Genomic DNA, 18485 nt, shown 5'->3' with positions numbered 1-18485 from the left:
AGCAGGTGTGTCTGACCCAGGCTCCTTTCAAATAACTGCTTCTGCCCTGGGTCGCAGAGCATGTGAGATTTTGTGTGCACCATTTAAGAGTGGAGTCTCTATTTCCCACAGCCTTGTGTGTCTTCTGAAAGTAAGCCCAGCTGGCCTTCAAAGCCAAACATTCTGAGACTTGTCTTCCTGGTACAGGACCCCCAAGACTGGGGAGTCCAATGTAGGGCTTGGACCCCTCAGTCTTTGGGAAGAAACTTTACAATTGTAATTATCCTCCCATTTGTGGGTCACCCACTAAGGGGTATGGGTCTTGTCTATACTGCATCTTAGCCCCTACTGCCCATCATGTTGTGGTTCCTTCTTTACATCTTTAATTGTACAAGATCTTTTCTACTAGTCTCTTGTCTTTCTTATCAATAGTGCTCATTAAATGGTTGTAATTTTGGTGTGCCCATGGAAGGAGGAAAGCTCAGGATCTCGGTCATTCCCCCTGGGGAACTTATCTTTAACATACAAGTTTTCAGTCCCCATGCTAGATATGATGAATCAGAATATTTGGATATAGTGTTTACAAGCCTGTTTTTAAAAATTTCTCCAGATGATCCTACTGTACAATCACTAGTGGAATCTACTCTTCTAGAGTCTGGAGTAGAAACAATTACTTCTGGGATTAGAATTCAAAGCAATAATACAAAAGATATCTCTCTAGGAAGGGCAAAAGCATAAATTCATAAATGTTAAAATAAATATACATATATTCAGAGTTGGATTTTCTTCCTTTTTTCCTCGTGTAGCTCTGGAAAATGTTCAATCCTGACCAGTATGTATGAGTCAGGAATTATTTCAGCATCCTTGCTTATGAATATCACACGTGTTTTTTTCTTCAACTGGTTGCTATATGTGCTCCACTGGTTTCTTTTCACATCTATCAAAAACACTCCACTTACATCAAATAACATTCTATCTCATACCATCAATGATTCATCTCTTCTGTGGGGACTCACAGCTGGTTCTTCTGACTCCTCTTTTCTACATGGGAAGTGAAGCTCAATCCTTCATATCTCCGATCATTCTCTATCTCCCAACAATCTACTCCAACCAAGTCTGGACCACAACAATGGGGAATAAGAATATAGAAGCTGGGCTTCCCTGGTGGTGCAGTGCTTGAGAGTCTGCCTGCGGATGCAGGGGACACGGGTTCGTGCCCCAATCTGGGAAGATCCCACATGCCGCGGAGCGGCTTGGCCACTGAGCCATGGCCGCTGAGCCTGCGCATCTGGAGCCTGTGCTCCGCAACAGGAGGGGCCACAGCAGTGAGAGGCCCGCATACCGCAAAAAAAAAAAAAAAAAGAATATAGAAGCTGCCCACAAATGCTACAATAAAATTCACATGTATCACAGGGAAAAATTCTGACTAATATTTCCAAATCTACATCTCCTTTCTTCACAAAGGAAAATTACCATTTCTTATTGTAAAGTTAAGATCAGACTTGGTTGAAAAGCAGGATAGGCCAGGAATTGGAAGTTTGGGCTCAATCATACTACATTTGAAATGAATCTCTTATCTCACTTTAACTACCTACCATTATGGGTAACAGAAATAGGGAAAGAGAACTCCAAAACACCTATAAAAATCATCCACAATACATAATCATAGCTCCCCAAATGGAAAATAAAACATATGAGAATTTTTAACAGAACAGGCTCATAAAAAACAAATACAAAGATCCATATTTTTGTTTTTGAAAATAGACTGTGAGATAATAAAGGGAATACATCATATAACAAGCCTTAATTTGAATAACATCTTTATTCTGACTCATAAAGTTCTGTTCATCAAATTAATTTAAATAAATGGTGATAGAAATGCTGTCAAAACACTTAAAATTGACTGAACATCTAAACCCAAAGTTAATAAGAATGAAAACTCATCTAGCATAGAACCTAGGATATTTGAATTTAACTCTAATCTTACTTAAAATTTTCATTAATTTTCAAGATAATTAACTAGTTATTAAAATTTATAGCCCAGTCAAAGTTAGAGATTTGTAGCAAAGAGCAATAAAATCAGAGAATATAAAGGACCAAAAAACAAAAAGTAGACCTAAGATAAAAATAATTAATTTAATGAATAAAAGGCATAAAATAAAAAGGGAAAAGAGAGGGGAGGAGAGAAGGTGGTGTGTTCATTTGAGCTAAAAGATTCAAAAGGAGTGAACACAAACATATGGTATTTAAATTTAAAAATTAAATATGCCAAATCACTATGAATTTGTTCCAAGAGATGGTAAAAAAATGACCTATGAGTTTCACATAGGAAGTGGTATGGGCCCACATCATCTTTCTCACATAGTAAGGAAAGAATAAACTTCTTGCTAACTGAGAGAAAAAACAAAAATTATTCTTTGGTAATAGAAGCAGTAGAGAGGTCAATAAGTATTGCAGCAGACTCTTACATCACAGCCTCATAGTCTTCCTGCCTTCCCCACAAGCCCATGTAAAAAGGCTGACCTAACTGTGCTTTCATTTCTTCTAAGTCACAGGTAATTTTTCCATGTTAGGAATTTTGCAGATATTAAGTGGAAATTATACTGTTTCCTGAGAAAAGAGCAATGGGAGATTGTTTAAGAGGCTTACAAAACCTGCTTATGAAAATGAACTGAGTAAAAGAAGGTTTCTTTAAGCGAGTTTGACTCACTGGCCATTGATAGTGTTGAAAGGAATTCAAACCACATTAATCTGAAGATGAGGGGAGCATAAGCATATTAACAAAGACTGATATTTTGAACATCTTCAATAAATAGGATAAGTTATATCACTTAGAAGTTATACCTAAACACATAAAATATTTCATTTTCTACTATATAACAGTGGCTGACTCCATTCCAGGGGCTTATTTTTACCAAATCAAAGAGAAATATTCTGCCTGTTAGCACCATGGATAATTTCTGGTATGATTTTTAATCATACCAGAAATAATTTTTTAAACAGTTTCTAAATCAGTCATAAAATCTTGGAAAAGCACTCATAATGACAAAACAGGAAAACAATATTCTTAACTATAGTTTGTATATGTTGAAATTATAAGGAGATAGCAGGTGCTGTTTTTGTTTATTAAAACTTCAAGGGAAAAGGCACATCTATTAGAATGACTAAAATCAAAACAATCTGACAAACCAGTTTCTGGAGAGAATGAGGAATAAGTGATAACAGCCATTTTAGAAGACATTTTGGTAGTTTCTTACAAAGCTAAACAAAGTGCAGCAATCACACTCCTAGGTGCTTACCTAACTGATTCAAAAACATGTCTACATAAAAATCTGCAGGTGTATGTTTATAGCAGTTTTATCCATAATCACCAAAAACAGAAGTAACCAGCTGTCTTTCAATAGGTGAATGGATAAGCAAACTGTAGTACATTATTATGATGGAATACTATTCAGAGAGAAAAAAGGAATGAGCTATCAAACCACACAAAAATATGTACTAAACCTAAATGCACACTGCTAAGCAAAAAAACAAACAAAAAAAACAGAAAAAGTGTGAAAAAGCTACATGCTATTATAATTCCACTTATATAACATTCTGGAAAAGGCAAAGCTATAGAGTGTCAAACAGATTAGTATTTTCTAGGGATTTGTTGGGGGAAAAGAGGTAGGGTTAAAAAGGTGAAGTACAGAGGAATTTTAAGGCAGTAAAAGTATTTCATATGATATTATAATGGTGGATACATGACACTATGCACTTATCAAACTCATAGAATTATACAGCACAAAAAGTGAACTTTACAGTATACAAATTTTAAATATATATAGAAAAAAATTTATATATGTATTTGTATATAAATATATTTATATATATACATATGTATATCCCAGAAATGGAATGTAAGATCCCAGAATGGAATGAATTAGCTATCAAGTCACACAAAGAATATAACTGTATTACAAACTTTTTTACAAGTGCAAAAAAAAACAACACTGAAGGTAGTAGAGTAGAAAGGTGCTGACCTAAATAACCTTGGAAATGAGTGGAGTCTGTAAAACTTCATACATAAATCCATACTCTGAAATTGCACACAAACACTACTCTAGTTGATAAAAATCATTTCCCATAGGAGCATGTAATAACAATTCTGAAACAACTATACTCCTACACTGCAATTGAACAATTATGTAGCCAATGGCTAAACAGAACAAAGTTTCTCACTGCTGGAGTAGGAGGTTACAGTAAGCAAGGGGGAAAGGTCAGAATGATCCATACGATAATGGGTTAGAGTTGAAGACATCAGTATGAACTCATATTTAGCATAATACATAAATACAGAAATATTTATAGACAGGCATATATATATATATAGCAGTTAATATACACATATATATTTCCTTGCTCTGTCAACTGAGAGAGCCTAGAAGCAGCAACACCCCAATAGCAATGAGTACACCGAGTACCCAGATTTTGGTTTCCAACACCATTCTCCAACAAAAGGAATCAGGACTCCATTGAGACTCCTTTAAGAAATGACTTTGAGAAATGACTGAGGCAGAAAATATACAAGATGAGTCTGGAGCATCTTATAATACAAGATAGTAGGGAAGTGCTCAAAACACACACACAATAATGATGGACATATGTCAAAGTACACAGCAGACAACTGAAAGCAAGCTGACTAGTACTCTTCAAAACCATCAAGGTCATCAAATACAAGGAAAGACTGAAAAACTGTCACAGCCAAGAGGAGTCTAAGGAGACCTAACAACTAAATGTAATATATCCTGAGTGGGATGCTGGAACAGAAAAAGGACAGGTAACAACTAAAGATATCTAAATAAAGCTTGAAATTTAGTTAATAATAATGTATCAATACTGGTTCATTAATTGGGACCAAAGTACCATATTACTGTAAGCTGTCAATAATAGGGGAAATAGGTGTGGAATGTATGAGAACCTTCTACTATCTTCACACCTTTTCTGTAAATCTGAAACTATACTAAAATTAAAAGTTTATTTTTTAAAAACTTAAAGGGAAAAGAAAAGTAAAAACCTACCTACTAAAAAATTCAGAAAAGAGAACAACAGGCAGTCTGAAGAATTTAGGATGTGAGAGGTTGCTCTCCCACATAAAGAAGAGGTCCAGGACAGAAAGCTGCTAGTGATAGGGCAATAACACATTAGATATAGACAAAGAAGATCAAAAAAATAAGAAAGAAAAACTGTCATGTTTTTTCAGTAAAGAAGAGAAGCTTAGTGTGGAGAAATTTAGCAGGATAAATGGGAAAAGGCTTGTTATAAGATTCAGAAGAAAATGCTCCCAAGAGAAAAAAATATCTAGGGGAGTAAAGAAAGCCCTCTACATTTCTTCTCAATATACTTGTATCTTCTAAAGCTGGTCTGCATAATTTAAGGATCAGTTTTTATTTAAATGTTTTATAATTTTACACATATTGGAGGCAGTGAGACACTCAGCAGTCTCATTCCTTTTCAGGCCTACCTACTACATCTAATCACTTCAGAAAAAAGTATTCAAGCAGAGAGTAGAAAAAAGAAGTTATTTTTAATTTACATAGAATAACTACTCAATTCTCTACTAGGAATTATTAAATTCCTAAATTTAATAATTTAGGCATTATTAAATTCCTATTTAATAATTTTATAATTATTAAATTCCTAAATTTAATAATGCCTAAATTATTAAATTCCTAAATGAGATACTTTGACAATATTCCTAAGCTTAACCATTAAAAAAAAATCAATGGCATTATAAATACAGCCTTTTGCAAGGTTTGTGCTAGGCCAATGACATCTAACATATTAAATTAAGCCACCAAATCAGCTTGAAATCTTGTGGCCAACAGAACTGGCATAGGGTTTACTACAGCATAACTATGAAACCATGTTTGTGTCATGAGCCAAACACTGTCACCCTTAATTTGCACTGTCAACATCTGAAATCTGAAAAAAAAAATCTAACCTGTAAATGATTCAGATTACAAGGAAACTGCATTCTCCTTAATACCAATGATAAATAACCAAACTTTTTTGATACTATCCTTATGCAAGCAAGTTTCCCTAGTACACTTTCAAGTAGTAATGAACTAAGTAAAATGCAATACAATGACAACTTTCATAATTCAGAGAACTAGAAAGACTTGTGTAATTAGCATTGAAGGTGTGATGTAAAGTCAGTCTTAGTCCAATGACCCTTGAAGGCAGCATGAAGCAGGGAAAGGTTTGGAGTCAGACTGACCTGGTTTTAAATCCTGCTTTTGTGGCTTGTCAGCACTGACAAAGGAACTTAACAAGTTACTGTATCAAAATATGTTTCTTCATCTATAAAAGGGAGAATATTGACCTCCCAGTTCTGATGCAAACATTATTTTGTGAATATTCAATAATAGGAGCAAACACTTCAGCATTTGTTATTTATCAGGCTGCTGTAAGTACTTTATATAAATTAACTTATTTAATCTTCCTAACAACTCTAGAAGGTATGTAATTATATTATCCCCATTTTACAAATGAGAAATATCTAGTATGGAAAAATTAAGTAACTTATTCCAGTTCATACAGTGAGTAAGTATGTTTTCATAACTAAGTAATCTGGCTCTAGTTTTTGCTCTAAATTACTACATTATAATATCATTATTAAATCAGTTAATAAATCAGTTCCCTTCCAGCCACCCTAACTCCAATTCATCTCATTAAAATACTGACACTATTTACTTTTAATTTACTTTTAATGAAAGAGAAAACTGATCCGTTACCAAGTTACAGTAATAAGAACTATATTGAACTATGTTAAATATCCTATGATAAACCATAATGGAAAAGAATGTTAAAAAAAGAATATACGTATATGTATGACTGAATCACTTTGCTGTACAGCAGTAATTAACACAACATTGTAACTCAACTATACTTCAATAAAAAAATAAATAAAACACCATTTGTCTCCCCCAAAATAGAACTATATTGGCAGAATTTATTTATTGCTATCAATATTAATTCATCTATAAAAATAAGTGGTTTTTGTGCCAACTAGTTCTCCAATATGCTAAATATGTTAAATATATTCTAATTCACTAAACAATTACATGTTTTAGAGTTATTCTAAGGAAACCCTCAGGTAACCTTAACCCTAAAGTAAGGCTAACTAACTCTTCACAGTTTTATGGCCAATTACAAGGCTGTCAAGTGCACATTCAAAATCACAATAAAAGCAGAAAAGTACATACAAGTCAACATGTAAGCAATAAACTATTGCTTATATAAAAACAAGTGGCAACAAAAAGTTCCATACCAGCTAATGATTCTGGAATCAGTGGCACTTTATAGGGAGCTCAGGTTTCACAGTATTTCACAAAAATATTGTGAGGTATATGCACCAAAGGTCATCCACTCCATTCTCCTCACTAGCATTTTCCCAACAAATAATCCTATGAAAACATTACTCTGACACTGACTTTAAATGCTGACTTTCTGGAGACAATAAAGCCCCACTCTAACAGAAGACCTTTAAAACAGAAAAAAACTTTAATGAATATTTTTTCACAATTCATGTCCTTCACCAATTATTTTGAGAGAAAATGCACTTTAGCCAAGGCAGTATAAAACTATACTTTGTTAATACTTAGTAAATAACTGACGCTTATTAAAATAGTAAACCTCTGTTTGCTATAATTCATCAGTAGATGAATTACCTTAGATCTCTCATTTCTATATGATTTCTGTCCTACTGTGGAATGATTTTATCCTACACCATCTATATCTTATGGCTTTTGATGAAACACCCACAACCCCTTTAACAGTATCAAAACCTGTTAAAACTGAAATCGTCATAATCCTCATTTATTTTAAATTGTATTACGCAAAGGGAGCTAAGCAATATATCATCCTTCTCCCTTAAGTCTCCCTATTCAATTCTGTCTTCCTTTCCCCAACATTACCTAAATCCAAGATACAGGATCAGGTGGCAACACTTCAGCAGAAAACACAGTATACACCCTTTAATGCTTTAGCATAGATGCTTCATTGTACCAATCAACTGTTACAATTTCCAAGAAAATACTCAATGCTGTACCTCATAAGACTATAAACACATATTTTTACTTAATTGGAGCTAAAAATGAGCTTTGCAGATTATGCCTGGAAAAGGCTTACAGTTTTCAAACAACTAAAATTAGAAGATCATTTTGGTATGCACAAGATGTACTAAATAAAGCAGTACGTTTAACACTAAAAGCCTCCAGTAGGGAGGGCATTGTTCACAACTATCTCTCTTTGTATATCCTTTTTTCCAGAGTTTAGAAACCTCCTTAGAGTACTGTACTGCATTATCACAGTGAATGTCAGAGCACCAAAATAAGGAATAATCTGTACTTAATATCCCTAATTTGTAAATAATGAGACAATATAACAACTGGTTTCTAAGCCAACAAAAGAAAATCAATGACAAAAATGTTGATGTCTAGAAATAGTTCTTTACCATTACTACAGAGGGCATAAACCACTCTGTAATGTGCACATGTTTCCAGGGAGTCCTAAGGAAGAGGCAATGGAACAAATGCATGACAGAAGCATGACTGGTCTTCTGCAACAAGCTTTCTCCTTCTCTTCAGGTTTCTCTTTTTATTCCATGCCAACCACTTAACTCAAACTTCAACCTGCAGAGCTGGTAAACGATCAAACTACCTAGAGTTTATACTAAGTAGATAGAGATGGTCATTTTGAAAGGAGAAAAATTTGTTACTCTGATCATATTTTCTGACCTATGACTTTAAATATTTTTTGATGATAGGTGAAATATAAATAATATTCGGATGAGTGAACAAACACAATTCTAGTCTTTACTATAACCTTGTAATATGTTAAGAAGGTGAGAGAAATATGTATCCCTCAAATCCAATCCACCAATATTCTAACCACACCACCCAAAGCTGGTAAATATAAATCATAGAGTTGGAAAACTGCCCTCTGGCATCCACAGACAGGGCTTCCAGGCATCAACATTTTCCTTAAACTCGTTGAAACTCTATTTCTCCATGCTAAACTCCCCAACTCAGAACAGGTCCTCTTTCTTTACGGTGTTTTTCTTTTCAGAGTTAATCAATTTTTGCATTTGCATAAATGATTGCACAGAGACTTTAAATGTAATTCTTTGTAAAAGGTGAGATCTAAGCAAACCAAGATTAATCATACTTCAGTGACTTGTTAAAAATAAAAATAAAGCTTACATTGTAAGCTGTCACCTTTGTCCTCAGTCTATATTTCAAGAATTATGATAGGACATAAATTAAGAGAACAGCTACGTCCTAGGCACATAATCACCTGTTGGATACATGCCAGCGTCTTGTGAACAGGAGGCAGTCATTTACAAGATTGTGCTTTTTACATTTTGAGAAAAATCCATCATTATTTACAGGGAAAAAAATTAGACCTAATATCTGTTTTCCAGAAAAATTTAATATTTATGGAAATCTAAACCCTGTTATACAGTCCCCTTCTAAATTATAAGTACTTATTTAAAAACTACTCTTTCCCTAATACCATCAGGTAGCATACTGCCTGCTCTTCTTTTCACTCACTAACTTAATCTATCAACTAAGCTATGCTGGGCCAACAGTATCACCTGGTGTTTACTATATCAAATTGTCTGACCTAGAGTTTCTTGTAGGAATTGTGTACACTTATTTTCAAGTCACAGTTCAGAAAAAGTCTTTAGTACTTCTTACATATTCATCAACTTGTACACCTCTTACTCCCTCTAACTCAGCGATTCTCAAAGTAGGCAGCATAAGGAAAGGAAAGGAGATGTGAGGGGCAGGGAATCATTTAGAAAACTAGTAATTAAAGAGAAGTTTTTCAATATATTAAAAATCCCTTGGCCAAGATTCTGATACATCCGTCTTAGTGGAACATGATCTCACCTCACCTTTTCAAAAATCACAATGCGTCAAAAGAAATAGATATCACTTATGAGAGAGTCCTGGGAAATACAAAATCAGAAAACTATAAACAGTTCTTGGGTAATGCCCAACCCCACCCCACCTTTACTCTCACCCCTTATCTTCTCCAATAATGTTGACTTGTGTAGTATGACATCCATGCAGTTGTACTAAGATTGAGGTAAGTACATCTTTTCACTGCCCATTATTGTCTTAGACAAACCACTTACATCTATATGCCTCCCCTCACAAAAGGTCCATGTTCTTATTATAATATTTTATGCTTAAAAAAGTTACCTAGGAAGAAAATGTAGTCAATGTCTAGCTGGAGTTCCAGCTTGAGTGTTAAAGCCAGGTCTGCCTCTGGGAGTCAGATATGTTTAGAAAAATCTGGTAAACTCATGCATTGAGGTCACCTGGAATCTGTTTGTAGGAGGAACTCAGGTGTCTCCAGGGAAAGTACTTACCCTAAAGGGAAAGAAAGGGGAACAAGTTTTTCCTAGTCTCCAAAATCTGATTCTGAGAGAGGTGATTCTGAGTTTTGTATGGAGTCAGTGACTAAGATTTGCTGTTCCCCCCCACCACTCCCCAAAACTCCATGGATTTCTGTCTGAGTTCTGAGGCAAAAAGAAGATTCCAAAAAAATTGAAAGAGGTATCTCTCCCAAAAAACTATGTAAGACAATAGAGCAAAAAATATTCCTGGTATGGTATCTACTTTGTGTATAATACAATGTACCTCTCACACACCAAGAACTTCAGATCATAAGATAGGACATCTCATTTATGGTACTTTATAGCTGCTGCATGATTCAGTGCAGTTTATAACAGTATCCCTTAACATGTTGGGAACATCTAAAAACAGCCCTTTGCCAGAAATACTAGTATTTTCAAGGTAGACACCCCCCTATAAACAGGGTGCAGAGACTTCCATAGATGACCTACCTCACTGCCTTTGTAGAGTCCACTATGAGTACATGTGAGCCACCCTCCAGCCCCAACCAGGCATTCCAGAAATAGTAGAATAAATAATAATAAAGCATAGACTTTGAGAAAAGAGGAAGATCCCCAATTTTAACTGACAGTAAGAGCCAGAGAAATATGGATTACAGGAGACTAATAATACTCAGATATGAATATTTAGAAAAGTTTGCCTGGAATGTAATGTTTTCCAATCTCCAACTAAATGGCATGCATGTAATTTCCATTTAAACATCATCAGAAGTATTGAAACTAAGTCACTTGAAGACAAGGTCTTGGTCTCAATTCACCATAGTCTCCAAATCTCTCTTTGGTAGAAAATGAAACATTTACTCTTTTTTACTTTTCCCCCTTCCCCTTACTCATTCTCTCTCAACCTTATAAATATATAGTTACTATACCGAGTACGTTAGCAGTACACTGAAGAATTCCTGAGACATCTTCAATGTCTTCTTTGTTGGAATGGTCTGCATAGGAGCATCTGTTAGAAATATTGTAGAAATTCTTTTCTACATCCCTATAACTAAGAAGAAAACAAAATTAGTATATGGAGAAGTTTTTAAAAGACTCTGCAAATGCACTCATATACATACACAAAAGCATGTGTTTATGCTCTTAGCATAATGATATTTTCAAACAACTGAAGCTTTAAGACATAATTTCTGGCATAACCCATCACTAACATCAGAATAATCAATGTGGACCTGGAACTGGAAGCAATCATTAACAAGAAAGCAATGTGTGAAAAAAATAAATGATAAGAACCAGAAAATACATCAGTTTGTATAGCTAATGTTTCTTTACTTGAGTGCTTCATAACTACTGGTAATTTGTTTCTATAATGAATTTGTCTAGAAAAAGAATAATTAACAGTGCTAATTCGGTGCGTTAGCACTAACTGTGTTGAACGTAAACACATCTTAACTTCTATTACAGTCAAGAAATTAGCATGGATAACAAATAAGCAAATAAAGCATTTGGTGTCTGACAGAATTTGAATCATGGTCTTACCTTTTTCTATCTGTGAGACTTTGGGCAAGTAATCTAATCTCTGTTAGTCTAACTTTCCTCCCTCATGAAATGGAGATACCTCCTAGAGTTCTTACGAGGACTTAAAGATAAAATGCCTGTGTTGACTGAAACTTTTCCAGTTTCCTCTGAATTAGAGCTAAGGCACCAAAGCTGCAGAAAATAAAGGTCAAACGCTCCCACGTTTCAAAAGAGTAGCCAAGAAGACCAGACATCACCTTCAGAACTTAAGAAATGACTAAATAGTCACTGCCATTGTCACCTCACCACCAGCATACATAAGCCAAGGAACAGGAAAATTTTGAAAGAAAATAATCAGAAGAATGAGTTATTGGCCTAGGAGGAGAGCACTGTTGTTATCTCCCCCCACCCACACACACACACAAACACAAGTAAAAGAGAGAAGGGGAATATTCCCTACAGAGGACCAGTTGGTGAAAGAGGGATCTACTCTGATAGAGACTGAGGCTCAGGTATCTCATTCCTCCATGAATATCTGCTGAGGTGGTGGAATTCCTGATCATCCCTCTATACCTGACTGAATGGAAGAAGATTCCAGGGAGTGTTATTAACCGGGAAAATAAATAGAGCCAAATTGGAACTGGCCTACAGTCCTACTATTTGGCAAGGCAAAAACTATGGGTTTCCCATGGGAAAATTCATATTTAGTGATATGGAGATACCACTAAAGAAAGGTGAGCTGGTGGTGTCCCATCCTATTGGTTTCCCTATCTAGAGGCTGCAGCCAGGGGCAGGGATTACACTAGCAAAACTGTGGAGTGAAATTCACAGAGCCAGAAGCTGAGGCATCTGAAGCAGTAAAGGCAGAGCCTGTACATGCACCTTGCTGAGGGCATCACAGCCAAGAGAGGATTATTACAACCAGCAGTGAAGTAAACGAGGCTTCTACTATTTCCCATTTTATTCATGCCCGATATAACACATCAGAAGAGAAAGTAATCAGAAAGGATTGGCCTAAAGCAGAGGAGTCAATAATACATGATATCACCTCTACATTGCATTCCAAGCTCCTCAGGCCAAGGTGTAACCCAGGCAGAGAGGGACAGTGAATAAGATTGGAGATGAGATTGAAGATTTGAATTGGTCTGGAGTGGACTTTATACTCCCTGAAAGTACTTGGAATACAGTGCAATCTGCCCAACCTAGTATCAAAGAGGGCTCATCATAGCATGTTTGAAATGACTGGGGAGAAAAAAGTAAAAGGGTTTCATGTTTGTAAGATTAGACTCCAATAAACCAGTTAAGCAAAATGCTTACTACAGTTTCTAGAATGCAGGAATCACTCAGTAAAAGGTGGAATGGGGAGCACAGTCATTAAACACAGACAAATACAGGTTTATTTTTAAATCAAGCGCCACCATTTTAATCAGAGTGACCTTAAACAAAATATTTTTTCTCACAGTCTCAATCTCCTCATCTGTAAAAATTAGCTTAATACAGTGATCCTATGAAATAGATTGTTAGTATTAAATAAAATAACAGATATGAAGTGCCCAGTATATTACCTCAAAAACAGAGAGCAATCAATAGCTATGAGATTTTATCTAACTTGTTTTTATTCAGTAAGATAGATATTATATGTAAATATATCCAAAAAAAGCTACATCACTTTTTAGATAAAATAATTTACAGCCACAAAATCTGACCACGACAGCATAAGTAATATCACTGAAGCTTGTTTCCCAGAATAAGCAGGGTTAACACACTCCTAATTTCACTTCTAACGTTCTATTGAAATTATTCTAGCTTAATCCTTATTCAACTGTCAAAATAAAAAGAGAACAGAGGTTGGCTGTATAAAACAAACATAGAGCTCACAGTGATAAATGGAGTAATAATATACCTTTAGATGACTATAGGAATTGGTGTCCCAGACCAATATGAGTTTGGCAGCAGTCCTACCTGCGATATTAGCACAATGATGCTCATTCTGGCAAAAAGTATAAAATGAATGGCATGATACTGAATACATATTTTTCTATACTTTGATGTTTAAAATATATAATGAATTAAAATTACATCTCAGAAAGATGATCATGTTATTTTCTAATCATCGTTTTAAAGAAATCTCTGCTTTGTCTTCCCTACCATAGCAATCCGTTTTTGTGAGCTAAAGACCAGTAGGAGTGGTGTAGTATAAACATGAGTGAGAGCAGTTAGATTAGGCCCTCTGGAGGAAGAAATTTAGATTTTAAAAAATCCAAATTCTCTGTAAGAAGAAAGCTGTAGCTGGAACATGAACTGGGCATATTTAACTCCTGATGCTAAACAAATGATTGCAGAGTTTTTTCTTTTTCTTTTCTTTTCTTTTTTTTTTTTTTTGTGGTACACAGGCCTCTCACTGTTGTGGCCTCTCCCGTTGCGGAGCACAGGCTCTGGACGCGCAGGCTCAGCGGCCATGGCTCATGGGCCCAGCCGCTCCGCGGCATGTGGGATCTTCCCAGACCGGGGCATGAACCCGTGTCCCCTGCATCGGCAGGTGGACTCTCAACCACTGCGCCACCAGGGAAGCCCGACTGCAGAGTTTTAAAGGCTCAAGGAGGACAGGTAAAGGATACAGCAAGAGGAGAATGGGAAAGACAATCAACAAAAATTAAGGTGCAAAAGAGTCAGATACAATAGTGGTAATTATAATTCAACAAACATACTGATTACCTATGTATACCAAGCTGATTATATGACTTACCACATTATTATCATTAATATTTCATTTAAATATCACCCCTACCGTGCTATTATTCCCATGTTTAAAAATGAGAAAACTGAGACTCAGGGAGGTTAAGTAATCTGCCCATGATCATTCAAAGGCACAACCTGACTTTAAATCTAGTAAATCTGGTATGTCTACTTCCAAGCACATTTTCGCAGTCCATTGCTCTATACTACACAATAAAGCTGCACAGAGAGAAGGGCACAAGATAATGACAAGAATGACATCAGAAAAAATTGTCACCATAAACCAGATTTTCCTCAATCCTGAGTTCCTTTTGATTCCTAAGGTAAACACTGCCTGTCTCCTACTTATCACTTTTGCTTCTCACTATTCTTCCCACCCCACACTGCCCCAAAAGCTAGTCCATTCCCTAGAAGCTTGAGTTAAAGAAAGGCTAACATAAAGATGAACAGTCAGGGCCCTCTTTTCTCATTTTAGATTGAGGGAAGAAGACTGCATATGCAGAGTTTACACAGCAATCAAAATTTACCACAAAGTCAATCTGACACATTGTAGCAGAACATTAAGCATAAATGGAAAACTATGCAAATAAATGAGTATAATTTATGCCATAAAAAGAAGGATTTTGGATACTAGAACTATAGATTTTAGAACTATAATGGACCCTAGGGATTACTCATTTTACACCCCCTTCCGAAGCATAATTTACTCTTTTATCCACTATATACATACCTCTGTGTACATACCTCTAGGGTACAATGTATTAATTTATTCACACTCCTCCCTCCCCCCAAAAAACTGTTAGTTCCTCCTATGTACGAAGCATTTACAAAGACACAATAATGTAAGAGTAAATAAGATAAATAACCAAATAAGAAAATAAACAAGATAATATAAGCTAATGATAAGTACTATGAAGAGAGATAATAGAGACTAATGTAGCAGAAAATCACTGTGTTTGGAGATTGAGGTAGGGGATTGAAGATTACTTTAGGTGGGTGTCATACCTTCCTGAGGATATGACATTTAAACAAAAACTTAACTCTATAAAAGAATAATCCATGCAAACATCTGGGAACAGAGCATTCCAGGTATATGAAATAGTATGTGCAAAAGCCTTGAGGCTAAGCAAGCTTTGATATAGTTGAGAAACCAACAGAAGGCTGGAGTGGCTGGAGTGGAGTGAAAAGTGGGGAGTGGAAGAGGATGAAATCAGAGAGGTAAGCAGAGGCCAGATCACAGGAATAGCTCAGCTTTTATTCTATTACAGTAAGTTATTATATGGTTTTAAACAGGGATTTCAAAGCATGATCCCTGGACCAGTAGAATCAGCAGTATCTGGGAACTCCTTAGAAATGCCAATTCTTGAGCCCCACCCAGACATACATGATCAGAAACTACAGGAGTAGAAGCCAGAAAACTAGATTGGAATCTCTATCTGAGAGACCATGGTGACAGTGGAGATGAAGAGATGAAGATTTATCATACCGCATGAATAAATTATTTAAGCACTTATTTTCCCAGCTTGAATGATCTCTATGAATAAATAAATGGACAAGTGAATGGATAAGTTAAGGAACAGAATAAATGTTTAAAGATAAAGTTGCTGAAGTACAGAGAGGCTATCTTACTTCCTAACAAGAGGCTCCATCGGCTACTCTCTCCCAATCCTCCATCTGTCTGATCCTTTGAACAGCTGCTCACTTCATTCAAGTCTAGGTCTTGGAGACTAAAAAAAGCCTCAGAGAGTTTCTATGGGCCACTGGTATAAAAATTCATTAAGGCGCAAGACTATACAATCCTGGAGCTCTGATAAATAATGCAGATCCAAAGGCAGAGTATCAAAACAGAGGAAAGGGAAGATGGGAAGGTTAGCGGTTGGAGGCTGAATTATGAAATTAAAAAGAAAAAGGCTAGCTCCTACTCTCTGTTACCCATTCTGATTCATCATCCAACCCTAGACACCTAAAAGCTGAATTATTTCAAGACAAGCTTTAGGCAAAGCCCAATTTCAGGGATTAGGAAAAGCACCTCTTTCCCACCCTCACCTCCCCAGAAACATGTAAAATAAACTTTCCAGCACTTGCTTGCAATTGCCTGAAATCCCTTTAACTGTAAGAAACACATTCCTTTTCACAGTTAGAGATAAAATTGTGTTTTCTTAAGAGGAACAACACATATGAGTGAATACATTTTAATCCAAGTGTTAGCGATCATAGATGCTCTCCTTTTTCAGTATTGAAAAAAGAAATTGAGAGCAGAAAGATGGACTCTAAAAAGGCAAAGAGGACACTGGACAGGGAAACCATGGCCCTGTTTATCTTCATCAGCATGAGCACAGAAAAAGACAGTGAGCAAAGGCACTTCAAATACTCAGAAGGTAGCCAACACCCAAGCAAAAATATGCTACTAGGTCTTAGAACCAGTAGGACATTAAGATACCTCTTTATATGAAAGTCCTATACCCTGTCTGTTCTTTAAATAGTGTCTGCAATAAACAGAACTAGGGAAAGACCATTTAGGCAATGAACAAAGAAATACCACAGGCTATGTCTACAGAGATTGAGAGGAGAGTTGAGGCAGTTATTTAGATGAAAGAGAACTCCATCCTACTAATGGAAAAAACAATTTTCTGCTGATTATAGTAATACAGTTTAGTTATCTAGTTTGATCATATTTATAAGATTCCCACTCTGACTTGCCATGAAGACATAATTTAGTTCACAAATAAGACTATTTCATCAGTCATTATTTGATTTCAAAACGGAGAGGGCACTCATAATTCCAGAAATAATTTGCATTTCATTACTGGTATTGTCATTAAAATCTTAAAAATAATGATGATAATAAATATGGGTAAACAAGCATGTAGTGCTTACCACATACCAGGAATTGTTCTAAATACATTGACTAGTTTAATCCAAACACCATACTTGAAAGCAGCAAATCCAATGAGAGTGATTAAGTTTTATTTTAGAGTACGTAGGAAGAGATTAACTTGACATTATTTATCTCCCTTAAAATAAACCATTTAAAACTACAAATACCCTCAAATTAAAAACCATCTCATGAGTTTAAATAATATGTTTTTTCTAGTACTGTACTCTTGAGGATTGATATGACCAAGTTTCAGGGCAATTCCCTTTGAAATGACAGTTAACATAGTCATCAAGCACTTAAAGTATATGGCATTCTACTTGGTACTAAGATTATTTTTCCACTAAGTTTTCCTCCCTTTTGTTTTATTAAAAAAAAAAAAATTCACATTATATCCTAATAGCCAAAAATATGTTCTTGATCTCCATGGTAATGACTATTACCCATAAATGTTAAATGATTCCCCATAGCATTTCAAGAGGTACCAGGGTTTGAAACTTGACTCCTCATAAGTTCTTAAACTTCTACAAAGATAAATAGCTGTAGTATATTGTACATTTAATTTAAATAGCTAGACTGCATCTGAAAGTGAATTTAGGCTTCTGTATTCGCCAACTGCTTTCTGCCATGCCCAATCAAGGATATACTTTACACTTATTTGGAGCTTCCTGTTTACAAAATACTTCCATTAAAATTACCTCATTTAATAATGACATATAATCCTTGATTTAGTTGTTACCATCATCATCACCCTTTAAAAGAGATAAAGTTACTTTAAAGTTCTATGTCCTTGTGAGGCCTTGAATTCCTGTCTTTTGACCTCAAATCTTCTTACTTTACATCATACCACAACCATTTCAGGAAATGGGGAATAAATAAAGGAAATATGTAGCATGTGACTCTAACTAAACAAACACTTCTCACTGAACTGTGTTAAGCTTGTAGTGAATTTGATTAAACTTTACTGAA

The 18485-nt window shown here is 35.4% G+C and overlaps 1 protein-coding gene across 2 annotated transcripts in view; it reads right to left on the bottom strand.

Annotated features, from left to right (window-relative positions):
- The window catches only part of GUCY1A2 (guanylate cyclase 1 soluble subunit alpha 2), a 426619-nt gene that overhangs the window by 375324 nt on the left and 32810 nt on the right, over positions 1-18485 (bottom strand). For both annotated transcript variants that reach the window (XM_060157938.1, XM_060157939.1), the window contains exon 3: positions 11317-11438. In XM_060157938.1, coding sequence (XP_060013921.1) covers positions 11317-11438 — 122 coding nt within the window. The remainder of the gene's footprint in view (positions 1-11316; positions 11439-18485) is intronic.

Source organism: Lagenorhynchus albirostris, chromosome 9, assembly GCF_949774975.1.
Source record: "Lagenorhynchus albirostris chromosome 9, mLagAlb1.1, whole genome shotgun sequence".
In the NCBI taxonomy this organism is placed as follows: Eukaryota; Metazoa; Chordata; class Mammalia; order Artiodactyla; family Delphinidae; genus Lagenorhynchus; species Lagenorhynchus albirostris.
This window is presented reverse-complemented; position numbering and strand designations above follow the sequence as displayed.